The sequence below is a fragment of the Anoplopoma fimbria genome, chromosome 1, assembly GCF_027596085.1.
Source record: "Anoplopoma fimbria isolate UVic2021 breed Golden Eagle Sablefish chromosome 1, Afim_UVic_2022, whole genome shotgun sequence".
In the NCBI taxonomy this organism is placed as follows: domain Eukaryota; kingdom Metazoa; phylum Chordata; class Actinopteri; order Perciformes; family Anoplopomatidae; genus Anoplopoma; species Anoplopoma fimbria.
Genome location: NC_072449.1, coordinates 27,660,684 through 27,676,592, shown reverse-complemented (window position 1 = coordinate 27,676,592; position 15,909 = coordinate 27,660,684). Strand labels below are relative to the sequence as shown.

The 15,909-nt window shown below is 42.5% G+C and overlaps 5 protein-coding genes across 5 annotated transcripts; all 5 read right to left on the bottom strand.

Moving 5' to 3' along the window:
• Positions 1–1,764: 1,764 nt before the first annotated feature.
• On the bottom strand, positions 1,765–2,430 carry LOC129095238 (claudin-4-like). Its single transcript, XM_054603644.1, has one exon. The coding sequence runs from the start codon at positions 2,428–2,430 to the stop codon at positions 1,765–1,767; it is 666 nt and encodes a 221-aa protein (XP_054459619.1).
• Positions 2,431–4,619: 2,189 nt separating this feature from the next.
• On the bottom strand, positions 4,620–5,252 carry LOC129088811 (claudin-4-like). Its single transcript, XM_054596079.1, has one exon. It carries the CDS (start codon positions 5,250–5,252, stop codon positions 4,620–4,622), a length of 633 nt encoding a protein of 210 aa, XP_054452054.1.
• Positions 5,253–6,507: 1,255 nt separating this feature from the next.
• cldnf (claudin f) lies at positions 6,508–14,314 on the bottom strand. The gene is made up of 2 exons (XM_054600244.1): positions 14,247–14,314; positions 6,508–7,279 (listed from the first exon to the last, which is right to left on the bottom strand). Exon 2 carries the CDS (start codon positions 7,261–7,263, stop codon positions 6,508–6,510), a length of 756 nt encoding a protein of 251 aa, XP_054456219.1. The 5' UTR covers positions 7,264–7,279; positions 14,247–14,314.
• LOC129092343 (claudin-4-like) lies at positions 10,112–10,750 on the bottom strand. Its single transcript, XM_054600268.1, has one exon. The coding sequence runs from the start codon at positions 10,745–10,747 to the stop codon at positions 10,112–10,114; it is 636 nt and encodes a 211-aa protein (XP_054456243.1). The 5' UTR covers positions 10,748–10,750.
• On the bottom strand, positions 11,929–13,042 carry LOC129092335 (claudin-4-like). Its single transcript, XM_054600257.1, has one exon. It carries the CDS (start codon positions 12,957–12,959, stop codon positions 12,336–12,338), a length of 624 nt encoding a protein of 207 aa, XP_054456232.1. The 5' UTR covers positions 12,960–13,042; the 3' UTR covers positions 11,929–12,335.
• Positions 14,315–15,909: the final 1,595 nt, after the last annotated feature.

The following is a 15,909-nucleotide window of genomic DNA, read 5'->3' as shown; positions in this document are numbered from 1 at the left end:
GACCTAAATCCAATTGAGCATGCATTTCACTTGCTGAAGACAAAGCTGAAGGGAAACTGCCCAAGGAACAAGCAGGAACTGAAGACAGTTGCAGTAGAGGCCTGGCAGAGCATCACCAGGGATGAAACCCAGCGTCTGGTGATGTCTATGGGTTCCAGACTTCAGGTCATTGACTGCAAAGGATTTGCAACCAAACATTAAAAGTGACAATTTGATTTATGATTATACTTCTTTGTCCAATTACTTTTGGTCCCTTCAAAAGGGGGGACCATGTACATAATTTGTTGTAATTGCTACAGTGTTCACCTGATTTGGATGTAAATACCCTCAAATTAAAGCTGAAAGTCTGCACTCAAAGCACATCTTGATTGTGTCATTTCAAATCCATTGTGGTTGTGTACAGAGCCAAAATGATGAAAATTGTTTCAATGTCCAAATATTTATGGACCTGACTGTTTATATGTCAAAATGTAGTTGTCATGACCAAGGCTTAAAGGGACAGTAACGTCTGACAAGAAAAACACCCTTTATTAGTTGAATTTGTGCATTTATGTGTCAATTTTGTTTTGAATAATCAATCATTTAAATGTCTTGTTATGGTTTGATCTTTGTTTATTTAATGTGATGGCAGTCAGTTGTTCAAGCAGAAAAAAATGTAAGGGTAAGTATTTCACTAACACCATAAAGGGTGGGATTAATGTTTGACCTCCAAATCTAAGCCAGACTGAACCAAACTACTGTAATGTAACATTAACACTTGAGAGGTCTTGTCGTGAACAATATTTCACTTCTCTTAAAGTTTAAAGAATCAATGTAGATTTTATTGATCTACATTTATTCCCTTGTTGTGCTCAGAACTGAAAGTTGCTGAGGAAAGAATCATGAAAGCAAACGACTGAGAAAGCAGTAACGCTCTTCGTCCTGACCCTCCCTCCCGTCTCTCTGATCTGCAGCCTGATTGCATGAGAAAACACTCCCATCAGGCTGCTGGGAATGTGAACTAACAACATAAAGACCGTAAATCAAAGCTTTTTTACAAAACCAATTCAAACCCAAATATTTGAGATTCTCAGGAGAAATTAACAAAAACAATAGTTTTAACATTTGTGTTAACCCCCTTTTTAATTTATTTAATCTATGTATCATTTAAATATTATATTATTGATGTTTTACTTTAATTTATTTGTTAGTGTTTATGCAGCAAACGTTGAGGGTTTGAAAGCAGGTCATGCTTTACTAAACAGATCAGCCAACAGGATTGTGAGTCCCTGAGTCACCATTTTTGTTCCCTGGATAGTGTTCTCTGGTTCTCTGGTTATAAATAACTACAGGTGTATTTTCTTTAAAGGTACATAAACAGGAAGCGTGAGAAAAGAAAAACTTAAGATAGAAAGACATTTATTTTGAAAAAAAAAGAATTACAAATATCAAAAAGGACAAAAAGGTGCAAAGTGCAATGACACGTTTGTTTTTTTCAACTGAAACCAACCACTTCCCCAAACATGTAAAACACAGAGTTTCTGTGATCTTAACTACCACCGTATAAATGTTCATAACCAACATTATTCAAAGCAATCTCAGACAGAGAGCATCTTCAAACAACCAAAGAGTGATTTTCTTAATATTACAAGTACAAAGTGCATATTTCCTTCATTGTGGGTTGACCGTGCGTGTGTCCTTTTTCTTTATGTTTCACAGCAACTGATTAAAGTCCAAAGTTTATTTTTACTTCATGACAGACTTCTCTTCGTCTATTTAGAAATCTCAGATATACGTCTTGTTTGGCATATAAGAAGGGATTGAACCGGAATTGCTGTTTCCTCCAGGCTTGTTCAGGAGGTACTTCCCAGAGGGGGTCTCATCATCCTTGGGGGGACAGCTGGCACACAGAAGCGCTCCTCCAAAGACCAGCAGTGCCCCGGCCCCCCAGCCAATGTACAGAGAGGCCCCGAGCTCTCTCTTCTGGGCGTCCACCAGCATGGGGTTGTAGAAGTCTGTTATGATCATGCCGGCGGTCCACGAGACGGGGATGAGGCAGAGGATGCCGCTGATGATCAGCACCACGCCCGCTGCCACCGAGGCCCTCGCCTTGGCCCTCTCCTCTGGAATGAAGTTGGTGCATTTCCCGCCGGCGAACGCTATGAAGATCCCTGCGATGCCCGTGACGATGGAAACCACCATCAGGGCCCGGGCCCCCTGTAGGTCGGTGCTCAGAGCCAGCATGGAGTCGTACACTTTACACTGCATCTGGCCCGTGCTCTGGACCACGCAGCTCATCCAGATGCCCTCCCACATGACCTGGGATGTCACTATGTTGGTGCCGATGAAGGCAGAGACCCGCCACATGGGCGTGCCGCAGACGATGATCACCCCGATCCAGCCCAGAAGGGCCATGGCGCACCCGGCCATCTGCATCCCCATGGAAGCCATCGTCGTCTCTCTCCGAGTGCATCTCTGAGAGAGTATTTGGAGTTGACTGGGTGTTTACGTTCACCCGAGGTAGAATTAGAATGAAGAAAGGGAGGCGTGAAAGCCAAGCTATTATGGACAAAGCGGTGGCCCTGGCAAAGAATACCAGCCGTACAGGATTCTTTGTGTGGCGGGACACAAAGGTTGGGGCTTCACTTACTCTTCTGGATGGAGATGGGGATCGTGTTGCAGAAGGCTTTGTTGGTACTCTCAACAAGGAAAAGAATGTATGTGGCAGAAAATACACTCACTTGCAAATGTAGGCGGTTTGAATGTGTAAAAAGAACATGGGGAGTGTTTGAGTAGCGTTGACATGATGGAGGTAAAGGCAAACAGTGATCTGCCTCCACATACATGTATCCACACTGACGAATGTTTGGGATGAATTCAAAATAAATCACCACTGGTTGTGAGTGAAACATAACATACATATTATGAAATGAAACATGTCTGACTGAAATATCATTGGGCACAGTAGCAAGATGTAAGGCTGTTAACTTCTGCCTCTGCTCATGTTGGTCTGAATTAGCAGCCGCAGGGTTTCTTGCCATCTGTCTGTTGACATATTTCACAACACCTTTACGTAGGTGACGTACATTGCTTTCAATTTAGCTTAGTTTCACTAATCAACAACTTGGATTTTTTTAAAACTCTAAACAGCATGTCATAATCCAAATTTTCTAATTAAGCTTAAAAGCTTTTAGACAGTGGTAAATAGAGTTTATGATCAGGTACAACATATTTAAAAACTACATTGAAAGAAGAAAGATACCTTCAGCTTTTGTTTATTTCTTTATTACGAAACCAATTTTTCAATCACTAGTTTGTTATTAGTTAGACAGTGAGGCCTTTGTTCCACTGTCTACTCTGACATCACAGAGTTATGCGCACAGTCATTAAGCCAGAACAAGTTCAGTCAGAATTTCTCTCTGATGGCAGAGAGAAAAGAATGTGGAACTAGGTGTGAACACACCCTGTTTAAATAAAGTACTGTATCTGTACCGGTACTTTGTTTATAACTGCCCCTTTTGAACAACATGTGGAAGTGTTTTCTGATCTGACGGCGTGTAGAAAAACGGCAGCCTTATCCTCCTCACACATCATTGTTGACTTTTGGTGCCAATGTGCTCATCAATCATTTATTTAGTCTTTTCTTTATTCAAATACTTTTTAATTGAGATGTTTAAATGCTGGTGGTGAATGGGTATGGCTCTTAATTGGTGGTGAAACGAACACACTGTAGCAAGTTCTATGAACAAGTTTTGACTGCTACTCAACACTGTAAAACTGGTTGAACTGGTTTGACTTCTGCATGAAGATTTCGACACACTGCTGTATGTTTTTGAACACACCTTGTTGTTACACTCTCTTCTGCTTCATTTAACTTTCTAATTCGGGCACTCTTTGAATTCTAAACTGTGACAATTTTATTTCCCGTAAACAGTATGTTTCTAAGAATAAATGTGATCTGTCAGCTGGCATGAGACGCCGGCCAACATTTGGAAATGTTATGCTCACAATCAATCGCTGCTGACTGACCCCATTTGACCCGATGCAAAAACAAAATGTCTCCTGTTTTTGATTCTCACTGGTGTTTCTATTGCATTCAATTTAAATTGCTCTTGACTGTCAACCTTAAAACCCAAATTGTGAACAGAGCAGGTCAAAATCTAAACAAATAGGCAAAGAAAAGAATATAATTTAAGAAAATGTTTTATTAGATAAAAACAGTTTATATTGCATTTGATCAAAGATATGTGTAACATATTTTATACAGTAAATTCACAATACATCAAGGGTACTGTGAAGTTTCCTTCTATCATAGCTCTTGTTGACCATTAACATCATTCTAGCACAGCTTCCATTAACATTTACAGGGCAGAAATCGGTTTGATACAAGCTTTAAATAAAACAGCTCTCTTTCAATCCAGTCAGCATGCTGCTAGGAGATTTCTCTTCACGTCACATCTTTCGTACTGTTTTTCTTGTTCATCAAGAAACGCATTCTCTTGCCACAAAGAAATCTGAATGTCTCCATAAATCTGTCCTCACTTTGTCAGTTGAAGAAGAGAAAAAAGTGAGACACAACGAAGGAGGATCATTCATAAAAACTAAAATAATTAAAAGTCTTTCTCAGGACAACCGACGACTCAGACATATTCTCGGCTGGTGGCTGCGGACCTGGCGCCGGAGTACTTGATTGGATACTCGGGGCTCTCTTTCTTGGGGCAGGAGCTGCAGAGGAGGGCCCCGCCTAGGATGAGAAGCCCGGCTGTGCCCCAGCCGATGTAGAGAGCGGCCCCCAGCTCCCTCCTCTGGGGGTTGGTCAGGATGGGGTTATAGAAATCCCTGATGATGGTGTTGGCGGACCAGCAGACTGGGACCAGGATCAGGACGCCGGCACAAATGAAGACGATTCCAGCAGCAATTGCCACCTTGGCTTTGGCGTTTTCGTCCTCCACAAAGTTGGTGCACTTGCCTCCGATAACGCCCAGGATGACCCCAAAGGCAGCGACGATGATGGAGATGACCACAAGGGCCCTGGCCGCCTGGAGGTCCTCGGGTAGAGCCAGAAGTGAATCATAGATCTTGCACTGCATCTGGCCAGTGCTCTGCGTCACGCAGTTCATCCACAAGCCCTCCCAGATGACTTGCGCCGTCACAATGTTGGCCCCGATGAAGGCTGTGACCTTCCACATGGGCAGGGCGCACACAATGATGGTCCCCAAGAAGCCAATAATGCCCAGGGCAAAGCCCAGCATCTGTCGTCCCATTGACACCATGATGTTGTTTCCTTTGAGTCACTCGAAACGGCGGCAGAAGAGTTGAGATTTCCTGGAGCAGGTCTGCTCAGCTATGGGTTGTAAAGTTGAATAAAGACAGTGAAGAGCTTCCTTTGGTTATAAAGTCTTTGTTGAAGGTGGAGTCAAAATGCCTTTCCCCCCACCTGAAACCAGTGCGATGGATGACATACCTGCCTGCCCACATACTTCACATGATCTGTAACTGGACAGGGAGTAGTTTCGACGAGATGCACATCGGCTTGAAACAACTATGTAAATGAGGCCCGTAAAGAGGCGAGGCATTGAAAACGACAGTCTGCCAGTGGCCAGTCTTTGATTTGGCGTGTTACCGGAAGATCAGGTCCAGTCACTTGTTTCAGGTTTAAAGAAGCCCCAAGATGGGAGGGAGTATCACCTGGGTTGTCCGATGTCAACGGAAGGGGCCTCCATTTATGGTTTTACTAATTACCTCTGTTTAATCATCACCATATTTACATACTATCCTAGTGATTGATTTAGTTGGGGTTTTTTCCAATCAGAATGGCAGCACTCATGTTTATCAATGCCACAGTTGATTGGATCATGCCAAAAATCTCTTTTTTTGTATTTTGTCCTTATTTTCAAGTTTCTTTCTGTATTTGAGGTTTTAATACGCTCAGTGATCAAAATAAAATATATGTTTTTGTTTGAGAAAATGTATTTATTTATATATAGAAATCCATATCTCCTTTATTTTATCGTGTCTGCCTCTCGCTCAGAAAGGAGGGCCCGGGCCTGGTAAAATGTCAGATTATGTTTCATAACACACAGTAGAAATATGTTGTGATAATGATTCCACGAACAGTTATGTGAGTATACAACAAATATTTTTATTGAAAATCTTTAAAAAATAAAGATGCATTTACAGAAAACAAACATCACAAATGATCACTATTTACACAGTCCGCTCTGCACGACAAGAAAATAAATATATGGACATGATGTCATGTTGACACAATAATAACAACCTAATAAAGTGAGATGATTTAGAGCACAGTATCAATCCAAAAGAGAAAACAATTCATGATAGATTGATAATATCCAAAAAGGTCACAGGGTGAGTGGATTCATTATACATCCCAACAGTAGATTGGAATACATACCATCCTCTAGAAATACAAGGCTTATTTTTATGCTGTTTTACTTTATAATGAAATAACAATTTGCTGAAGTCATCCTGGCAGAAATCTCAGTCCTTTTTCTGTCCTGTCAGGTTTTAGAGGTATTGTCTAGCAGAGTAGTTGGTTGGTGCTGCATATGGTTTGCTAGGCAAGTATGTCCCAGTGCCTGTGTACGGTTGGCTGGATGCGGGAGCATACACAGGGCTATACACCGCAGGGTTTGGCCCCGGGCCTGCGTAAGGGTACATCGGTGCCGGTGGGTACCCTGGGTATCCATACATGGCCTTTCGAGGAGGGCAGGAAGTGGTAAGGATGATCCCACCGATCAGAAGAATCGCAGTGGCGGCCCAGCCAATGTAGATGGAGGCTCCAATTTCCCTCTTCTGGGTCTCAATGGTCAAGGGGTTCTGGAAGTCTGTGATGGTGATGGCTGCGGACCAGCAGACGGGGATCAGGACCAAGACGGCGGAAACAATGATCAAACAGCCGCCTATGATCACCACATTGGCCTTTGAGGAATCCTTGTCCAGGCAGCCGGTGCACTTGGCCCCGACGAAGGTGACCATGAAGCCGATGAAGCCGAAGATGAGGGAGATGATGACCAGGGCTCGGGCGGATTGCAGGTCCCTGGACAGATTCATAACGGACTCGTTCAGCTTGCACTGCATCTGCCCGGTGCTCTGCATCACACAGTTCATCCACAGGCCATCCCACACGATCTGGCCCGTCACGATGTTGGCTCCGATGTAGGAGGTCACTCTCCACATGGGGATCCCACAGGTCACCGACACCCCAACCAGGCCTATGAAGCTTATGACCTGACCTGTCACCTCCTTGCCAATCTTCCCCATGGTGAATAGGCTTCGTCTGTGGCAGGAGAGAAGAGAGTCTTAGCGCACAGGTCTGGTCCTCTGTCGGAGTGACGCAGCTTTCTCACTTGTTTGTCAGAGAAGCGCACAGGAGGAGGGCTATCTTGTCGTTAGGTGAGTTCTTCTGGCCAAACAAGATTCCTTTTCCTAGAGCTAGAGGAGTGCCAACCATTTTTTAAACAATGCTGTGCCTTCGGTCTTTGGAAATGCCCTTTCATATGCAGATTTTCCTGCTGTGGGGATGTGCTTATTGAATGGATTTGCAGCCACTTAGGGACTTCAAATGGTAAATGATCAAATCATGTCCAGGTGATGGGTCACAAACGGCCCCTTTCATGTGCTAATTTGAAATCAGAGTCACGGCTAAAGGCAACTCTGAACCCCCACATGTGACTGGTAAGACTTAGACACAATGTGATTATCTCTTTTCACTACGAAGGTCATGTTATCATTTTAAGTCCAAAGAATTTAAATTGTTCATAATAGAGAATTTCATATAGAGACTGTTGAGTTTGCTTCAACACCGACAATTCTAAAGGAAATGCTTCTCTTTAATCCTTCTGCAAAGTGTTTTCACAAGATTATTTTTTCACTAAATGGTGTTGTCAAAAAAGAAGAATCTCACTTCTCTTAAAGTTAAATGTGTTAAAATATTCTATTGAATCACTGAACTATAGCTGCCTACCACAGTAATGCAATATAATGCAACCAGAGCAGACACACTTGGTTTGTTAAGATAACTAAAATTTAAAAAAAAGGCTAAAATCATGATGCACAAACCAAAAATCGATCCGACACAAGACACACAGATTAAATTGGCTTTTCTTTGTTGGAAGGACTCCACCATTTCTGGTGTCACTGATGCTGAATGTACTGCATGCTGTACAGCAAGCAGACCTTAACGTGGCCCATGCCAAGATCAAAATGTGATGCAGTCCAGACAGATACTCAGCCCTGAGCTAAGGAGGAGGAGGAGATCGGTTTCAGTATCAATAAAAATCCCCTCACTGCAGTTACAAGACACAGGAAGCCAGTATAGTCAGCTGACGCCGTCACTTTGCCAAAAAAAACAACTAGATCCTAAGACAAATACCTCTGTTGGGTAAACAAACTGTTGATGCTCCATCTTTCACACACCTTATCCAGTAATGTGATACTGCACAAACAACCATTTCCACAGGCTTCCTGGAAACAGTGAAAAGCAATGCAACCTTCATGGCACAGAGTCATGTTGACACAATATTCATCTGTCATCAGGGCTTCATAAAGTGAGATGATTTCTACTTTAGAGCACAGTATCAATCCAAAAGAGAAATCAATTCATGATAGATTGATAATATCCAAAAAGGTCACAGGGTGAGTGGATTCATTATACATACAGTAGATTGGAATACATACCATCCTCTAGAAATACAAGGCTTATTTTGATGCTGTTTTACTTTATAATGAAATAACAATTTGCTGAAGTCATCCTGGCAGAAATCTCAGTCCTCTTTCTGTCCTGTCAGGTTTTAGAGGTATTGTCTAGCAGAGTAGTTGGTTGGTGCTGCATATGGTGGAGCATACAGGGCCATACGCTGCAGGGTTTGGCCTGCGTAAGGGTACATCGGTGCCGGTGGGTAGCCTGGGTATCCTTACATGGCCTTTTGAGGAGGGCAGGAGATTGGTTTCAGTATCAATACAAATCCCCTCACTGCAGTTACAAGACACAGGAAGGTTCAGTTTAGATCAAACTAAATCTCATCTCTTTAAACTGTGAACTTATTTTTCGTCAGAGGATCTCAAGCCATGAACATCTCATGCCTCTGCTGAGCACCCATCCGTATCCCTGATGATGGTGTCGGCTGTCCAACAGTCCGCCCGAGACAAAGCGACCCCAAAGACGCGACGGCAGTCATGAACCTGAACCCTCACACGACTTTTAACTGTGTTGTTTAAGGAGGTGATTTATCTTCCATCACTTTTCTGTCATGTAGATTGTGCTACCATTTCCCTCTTCATTAATCCTTATAATGTAAATACATGCTTAACGTTTCTCAGAGGTAAGTAAACAGTGATCATCAAGTTAGTATAGAGTTTATTTACAGTAACAGAATATTACAAGATTCAGAGACACAGGCTGTGTGAAAAGGACAACAGATAAAATAGATTCTCCTACACCTAAAATGTTTACTTATTACTGACAGCCCTTTTTGTTATTAAGACAGATGCTTGCATGAAGTATTTTTTTTTGTTGAGATGTTGCCATCAGAACGACAATAAAGGTTATTACACTGAGAAATCCTTACAACAATCTGACAAAATATTTACATAGATATATTAGGATCATGATTCAAGTCCTAGTTACTCATCAACCAGCCACAATACAACAGGGATTGAAATATTTTAAAAGGCTCTTCCATTTTTAAATCTCGGACTGAGGCATGATCAAAAGCCAGTTTCCTGTTTTGGGTGTTAGACGGACTGTTTTCACAGCAAACATTTTCTCTCATTGTAGCAGGAGAAGTTAACATTGATGAGCCGATCCATGGAGGTGTGACAGTAAACCAAGAACACGATCCCCGGGCCCCGCAGGCATAACTAAACGGGATGCAGTAATTGTTAATGCTGTCAGCTAGACTTGCCATACAAAGACAAAATGTCCGCTGTGAGAAAGGTCACTTTGACACACACGTTTACAGCAATCAAAGCTCAGGACTCAGCCTGTTGGAAGCGTGTTATTGAATTCTATATTTACATTGCCGTTGAATATATGTTTTCATTTTGAAATAATTTCTCTCTGTATCAGTTCCAATCAAGTCAAGAGTCCCTGTAGGAAGCGCTGACCATCTCAAACGTATTCTCTTGATGTGGAGACCGTCTTCACAGGTCTGAATTTGGGCACGTAGTGGGGGTGCTCGTGTTTGGGCGGGCAGTTCCAACACATCAGCCCGCCTCCCATGAGCAGTAGCGCGGCGGCCGCCCAGCCAAGGTACAGGGCCGCCCCCAGCTCGTACCTCTGGGCCTCGATCAACAGTGGGTTGTAGAAGTTGGTGACGATGCTGTTGGCGGACCAGGAGACCGGGATGAGGCAGAGCAGACCCGAGACGATGAACAAGACGCCAGCCAGGATGCAGGCCTTCGCCTTGGACCGCTCATCCTCGATGCAGTTGGTGCATTTCCCGCCGGCGATGGACAACATCACCCCAACGACCCCCGTCAGGATGGAGATGATGACCATGGCGCGGGCGGCCTGCAGGTCCTGGGGCAGCGCCAGCATGGAGTCGTACACCTTGCACTGCATCTGGCCCGTGCTCTGCACCACGCAGTTCATCCACATGCCCTGCCAGATGGTCTGCGCCGTGATGATGTTGGCCCCGATGAAAGCGGTGACCTTCCACATGGGCAGGGCGCACACCACGATGACCATGAACCAGCCAATCACGGCCATCGATATGCCGATGATCTGAATCCCCTGAGAAACCATTTCGCCGAGCTTTGTTCCTCGCTCATTAAAAATCCAAGAAGAAGAGAGACGGGTGGGAAGACGTGAGCTCGTATTTATAGGTTGTTGTCTGAGAAGAAGAGGACACAGGCATGAGGGTATGTGATACCACAGTCCTCGGCTGCTATTGGCTAAGAGGAGTTTACACACAAACAAAGACCTGCTGACCTTTAGTAGTGCTGACCTGCCTGAATCCAAAGCTTCAAGGTCAGACAAAAGAGATGTCCTTATCCAAAAACCTTTATTCAAAAATATCTATAAATATATATGTTTGGCTTAATCACATAAAATAACGGAATACTGACAAACCAGTCGTCTTCTAATTTCACACATTTATTAAGCTTTAATCACAGTAATATGACACATGATTATCCAACCCATTTTCCAAGAAATGGAATCTGTACACTCTACAGTAAATGTTGTATACTCACAACATGTTTGAGAAAAACTGGATACAACTACTGTATTATGTTTTCATGTTTCAGGTCTGAAAGAGGTTATCTTACTTAAAAAAACAAAACATTTGATTTATGTTTAAGAAATTTGTATTGTTACCTGTGTGTTTACACATGATTTTATGTGAGAAACTACTGGATGTGTTATTTCTTTAACAGCAAGGGGTAGTGTTGGACTGGTTATGACTCAGACATTAGAAACATGGGAGTTTCCTGTAAAGAAAAAAAAAAGGCAACCTGCATCTCATAACTCATGAGGATAATACAGAAAGTCTGACCTGTTAATGATGATGAAGTCAAATACAAGGTTGATCATAAATTAGAGTGTATTTAGTTGCTAATAACATAATTATGTTGTATTATAAAGCAATCTCAATTAAGTTCAGTTGTTTTTTTCCACTTCTTTTGGCTACTTAAATTCCAGAACGATTTAAAAAATACTTTTTATGTTTTCAATGTAAGTGAATTAGGGGGTATATTTTACACTATACGTAGGATTAATTTTTTGGGACAACTTGATAATATGTCGAATTTTGCTATTACTTTTGTATTTCACAGTTTTAGTTACTAAAGCAAAGTATGGCCTCCTTCTGATGCCTCCATTTTACCTTTAGATTGAGCTATTTTAATGACATCTAAAAGAACAAAACAAAGCAAGATCATATATTGTTGATAAAAAAAATCTTTATTTACAGTTCCAGACATTCGTATATAATACACATTTAGAAATGAAATTATATGTAAAAGGGCACAAATGGATGAAACCAAAAATTCTATAAAACAAACAAGTTAAATGCATTCCCAATATATATATATAGATCTATATATATAGATATAAATATATCTATATCTATATCTATGTATAGATGTTTTTCATTCCACTGAATAAGCACTGTATCACTCAGTCCACATGGTTTGGGCGTGGTGAATGTCTCAAATCTTGGCACTGATGAGACAAATCTTGAAGTGCTGTAAATCAACATGAAAGCATCAAACTAAACTGTGAGCACAATAAAATCCCTGTGAAATTGAAATGCAGCATGAATCCATGTCATGGACCACAAAGCATTTGACTCAAGTCTTTTTTTTTCTCAGTCTCTTTGGCTCTTATTCGCTCAGACAAAGTCCTTGGGCGCGTTTGGACGGGCAGCATTGTACTTGGCGTTGTAGTTGTCCTTGGGAGGGCAGTTGGCACAGAGGAGGGCACCGCCAAGGATGAGCATGCCTGCGGCCCCCCAACCGATGAAGAGGGCGGCGCCGAGCTCCCTCTTCTGAGATCCTATCGTTAACGGGTCGTAGAAGTTATTAACGATGGTGTTTGCCGTCCAGCACACAGGGATGAGGCACATAACACCGGTGATGATGAAGATCACACCGGACGCCACTCCTATTTTGGTTTTGGACGACTCATCTTCCACACAGTTGGTGCACTTGCCCCCCGCGAGGGCGAGGAGGATGCCAATGAGGCCGAGCAGGATGGCGATGATGATGAGGGCGCGGGCGGCCTGGAGGTCCGAGGAGAGGGCCAGCATGGAGTCGTAGACCTTGCACTGCATCTGGCCCGTGCTCTGGACCACGCAGGTCATCCAGATGCCCTCCCAGGTGGTCTGAGCGGTGACGATGTTCTGGCCGATGAAGGCCGTCACCTTCCACTGGGGAAGGGCGCAGACTACGATGGCCCCGATCCATCCGATAATGCACAGGGCGGTGCCCAGAATCTGGAAGGCGGCCGACACCATGTCTCTTCAGAAAGCTTCTCGCAAGTCGTCCCACACAAAAAACAGAAAAGGTCCAAAAGTGTCTCTGGAAGTGTGAAGTGTTCCTCGAGTGATCCCCAAGAGTAAATGTTTAGATGAGGTCGGAGCGGGTCTTTTATACGTTTAAATCGGGAGGGGCTACACACACTCAAACACACACACACACACACATTGTCGCATGGATCTGTGACGTGACACCCCCCCCACGGGCATGTGTCATCATGTCAGTTTTTGTCTCAGTCAGATAATCATTGGAACAGCCACACTGTGACTCACATGTATTGAGGTTAGTTTAGCAGGAAAATACCATCAGCCGCACCCCCAAAGAAGCCATGAGGTAGACTTTTTTTTTTTCTTCTGCTTTTTTTTCTTCCTGTTATGTACTATGTGGTGAATGAGAATTCTACTTTGAAGGTGGTAACTTAATACATTTGAGTTCAGCCAAATAGTTTTCAAAATGCCATTTTGTATTGTGGTAACAGTGACTGAAAATACTACTTTCCTCATTGAAAACGTTGTACTTTTGAGTTCCAAGTAGTTCCCAAAATGTGTACTCGATCTAAAGATTGTACTTTTCAGGCCGTAATGGAGCATGTAGTGTTTAATTTGTGGTTCAAACTTGAGACACAGCAAAGTTGTTCTCAGACTTTTTTTCATCAAACAATTGACCCTCTGATGTCAGTACACTTGTTTAAGTTTCCATTTCCCATTTAGTTTGAGACCAAAGGTGGAATTCACAGTTGCCGAATCGCACAGACCTAAAATGGCATAAGTGAAAATGAGAATGAAGAATAAGTAACCAAGCATTAAACTTAATTATTTATGATTTACATATTTGGTACTGATTTAATAAGGTACACTGTTTTGGAAATTACTTGATTAGTTGAACCCAAATTTTGGCCTCTACCACAACTATTGGATTACCCTGGATTACCACGGAAACAGAAATGCAGCATATTGTACATTTTTGTCCATAATAAATAAATGACTTTGATAAACTATGAACTTCAGAAAATGCAGCTGGTTGGCTAAATGCTCATATCATTCTATCAATCAGTCCCACTACATATTAGCACATGTATTGTACAAATGTATTACAATCAAGTTCATGTTACATCCTGCACAGAAAAGCATCGTTAGCCCATGAAAATACTTTCATAATGAGTAGAAAACAATGATGCCATTTAAAAAAGGAGGACAAATTAATTGTCCACAGCACTTGATACGAGCATGTGCAGTGGGTGAAAAAAACAAGAGAATAAAACTGACCTTGCAGTGACGTCAGTCCTTAAACCACCTTCTCCCGTCGGTGCGCTCCGCAGTCCCGGGGTCCCACTTGATTTATCCACAGCTGTTACAGCGGTGAGAGGACATCAGGAGGGAGATGTTCGGGGGGAAATGGCAGACACTATGCCAAGTGATTCCTGTTGACACACTGTTGGGAAAAGAGGGAATGGTGAGAGAGGGGCAAAGAGAGGTAGAGAGGGAGAATCAGATTGTTTCAGAAATGAATGGAGGCAGTGTTTAAGGGCCAAAACTGCCGTTAGGACTATAATGCCTCTATTTTATCCCAGGTAGGATCATTAAAGCTACTCGGGGTCTGGCTATGGAGATTGGGTTCCACACACAAGGAGGCAGGGAGGAATTTCCACAATAAGGAATCTGAGGAGAGATGGTTTCGGGGGATGAGATTAGTCGGGATGGGATGCAGGTCTCATTAGGTCACAACCATCTCATGTCTTTGAATGCCCACATATCGTCGACATGCAGAAACTTCAGCACACCTACAAAGCACTGGATAAGCTACGTAATCAAATCTTCTGAAATCAGACTGATAGTAAAATTAAGTCTTGCCAAAAGCAGCTGCTTATGCGAAATAGTGTTTTTGAACGTAAAGGGCGTGATAAATGCAAACTTTCAGTGTTTAGAAATGAATGGTGACAGAAAACGGATGAAGAGCTTGAGTTCCTCCATCAAGGCAACTTTGCGCAGTACAAAGTCTGCAGCGGCGGGTGAGAAGACTCCAGCAGCCGTGAGAAAATGCCAGAGGGAGCCAAAATGACAAGTGTCAGCATGTCGTTAGAGGCAAGCCCAGACATCACGGGTAACGGCTGGCTTTGGCGCTCACTCAGCTGTCCAACCCTTCTGTCAAAACCGGCTGGGCCAATATGAATATCAATGCAAAGTTTCATATTTGTTTGGATTTAAAGTTTAATTTCTGCCACAGATCCCATCTGATGTTTTCCAGGTAAATGTGTGCAAGTCAGATATGGGCTAATATGAGCCACACACATAAGCCAAAATGGTTGCTGTGCAAGTCAGCATTGACTGACTGTTGGTTGGAATTCTGCCCTTAGGAAACTTTTAGTTCCTCATATGGTCGTTTAGCTTTTTCCATCATTTCAGCCAACTGTGCCACAGTCTACCATGTCAGAACTATTGCAAAATGGGGAAAACGAAACTGATGAATGGACTATGGACAATGGACTTTTTTTGTGAATCTTGTCATGTGTTTTTCTGTCTTAAGTCATTGGCAGATTGGATGGACATTTAAAACTGGAAAATAACTTGTATTTGTTGTTTGGAGTTAACTGAATACTCTGTTATCTTGAAGTTGAAACGGCCATCTTTGATATTATTGGGTCAGAAAACAGAGAAATGAGTTTACTGTGGTGGATTTGTGGAGTTTAACTGCAAATCTTTGTGTAAGGGATGAACTGGTACAATTGCTGATTTTAGTCATACTGTAGTCAAACTGTTGACAGTGAGGATGGTATTTTTGCTGTAGTCAGTTTTACAGAGTTAAATCTGAAGAGACCCTGGACAGGACATGACATATATTAAACCAATACCAAAACATTATCATAAACTCACTGTTAAGTAGCTACAAAAAAAACAACACATTATATAATTCATTATTATAATAAATGAA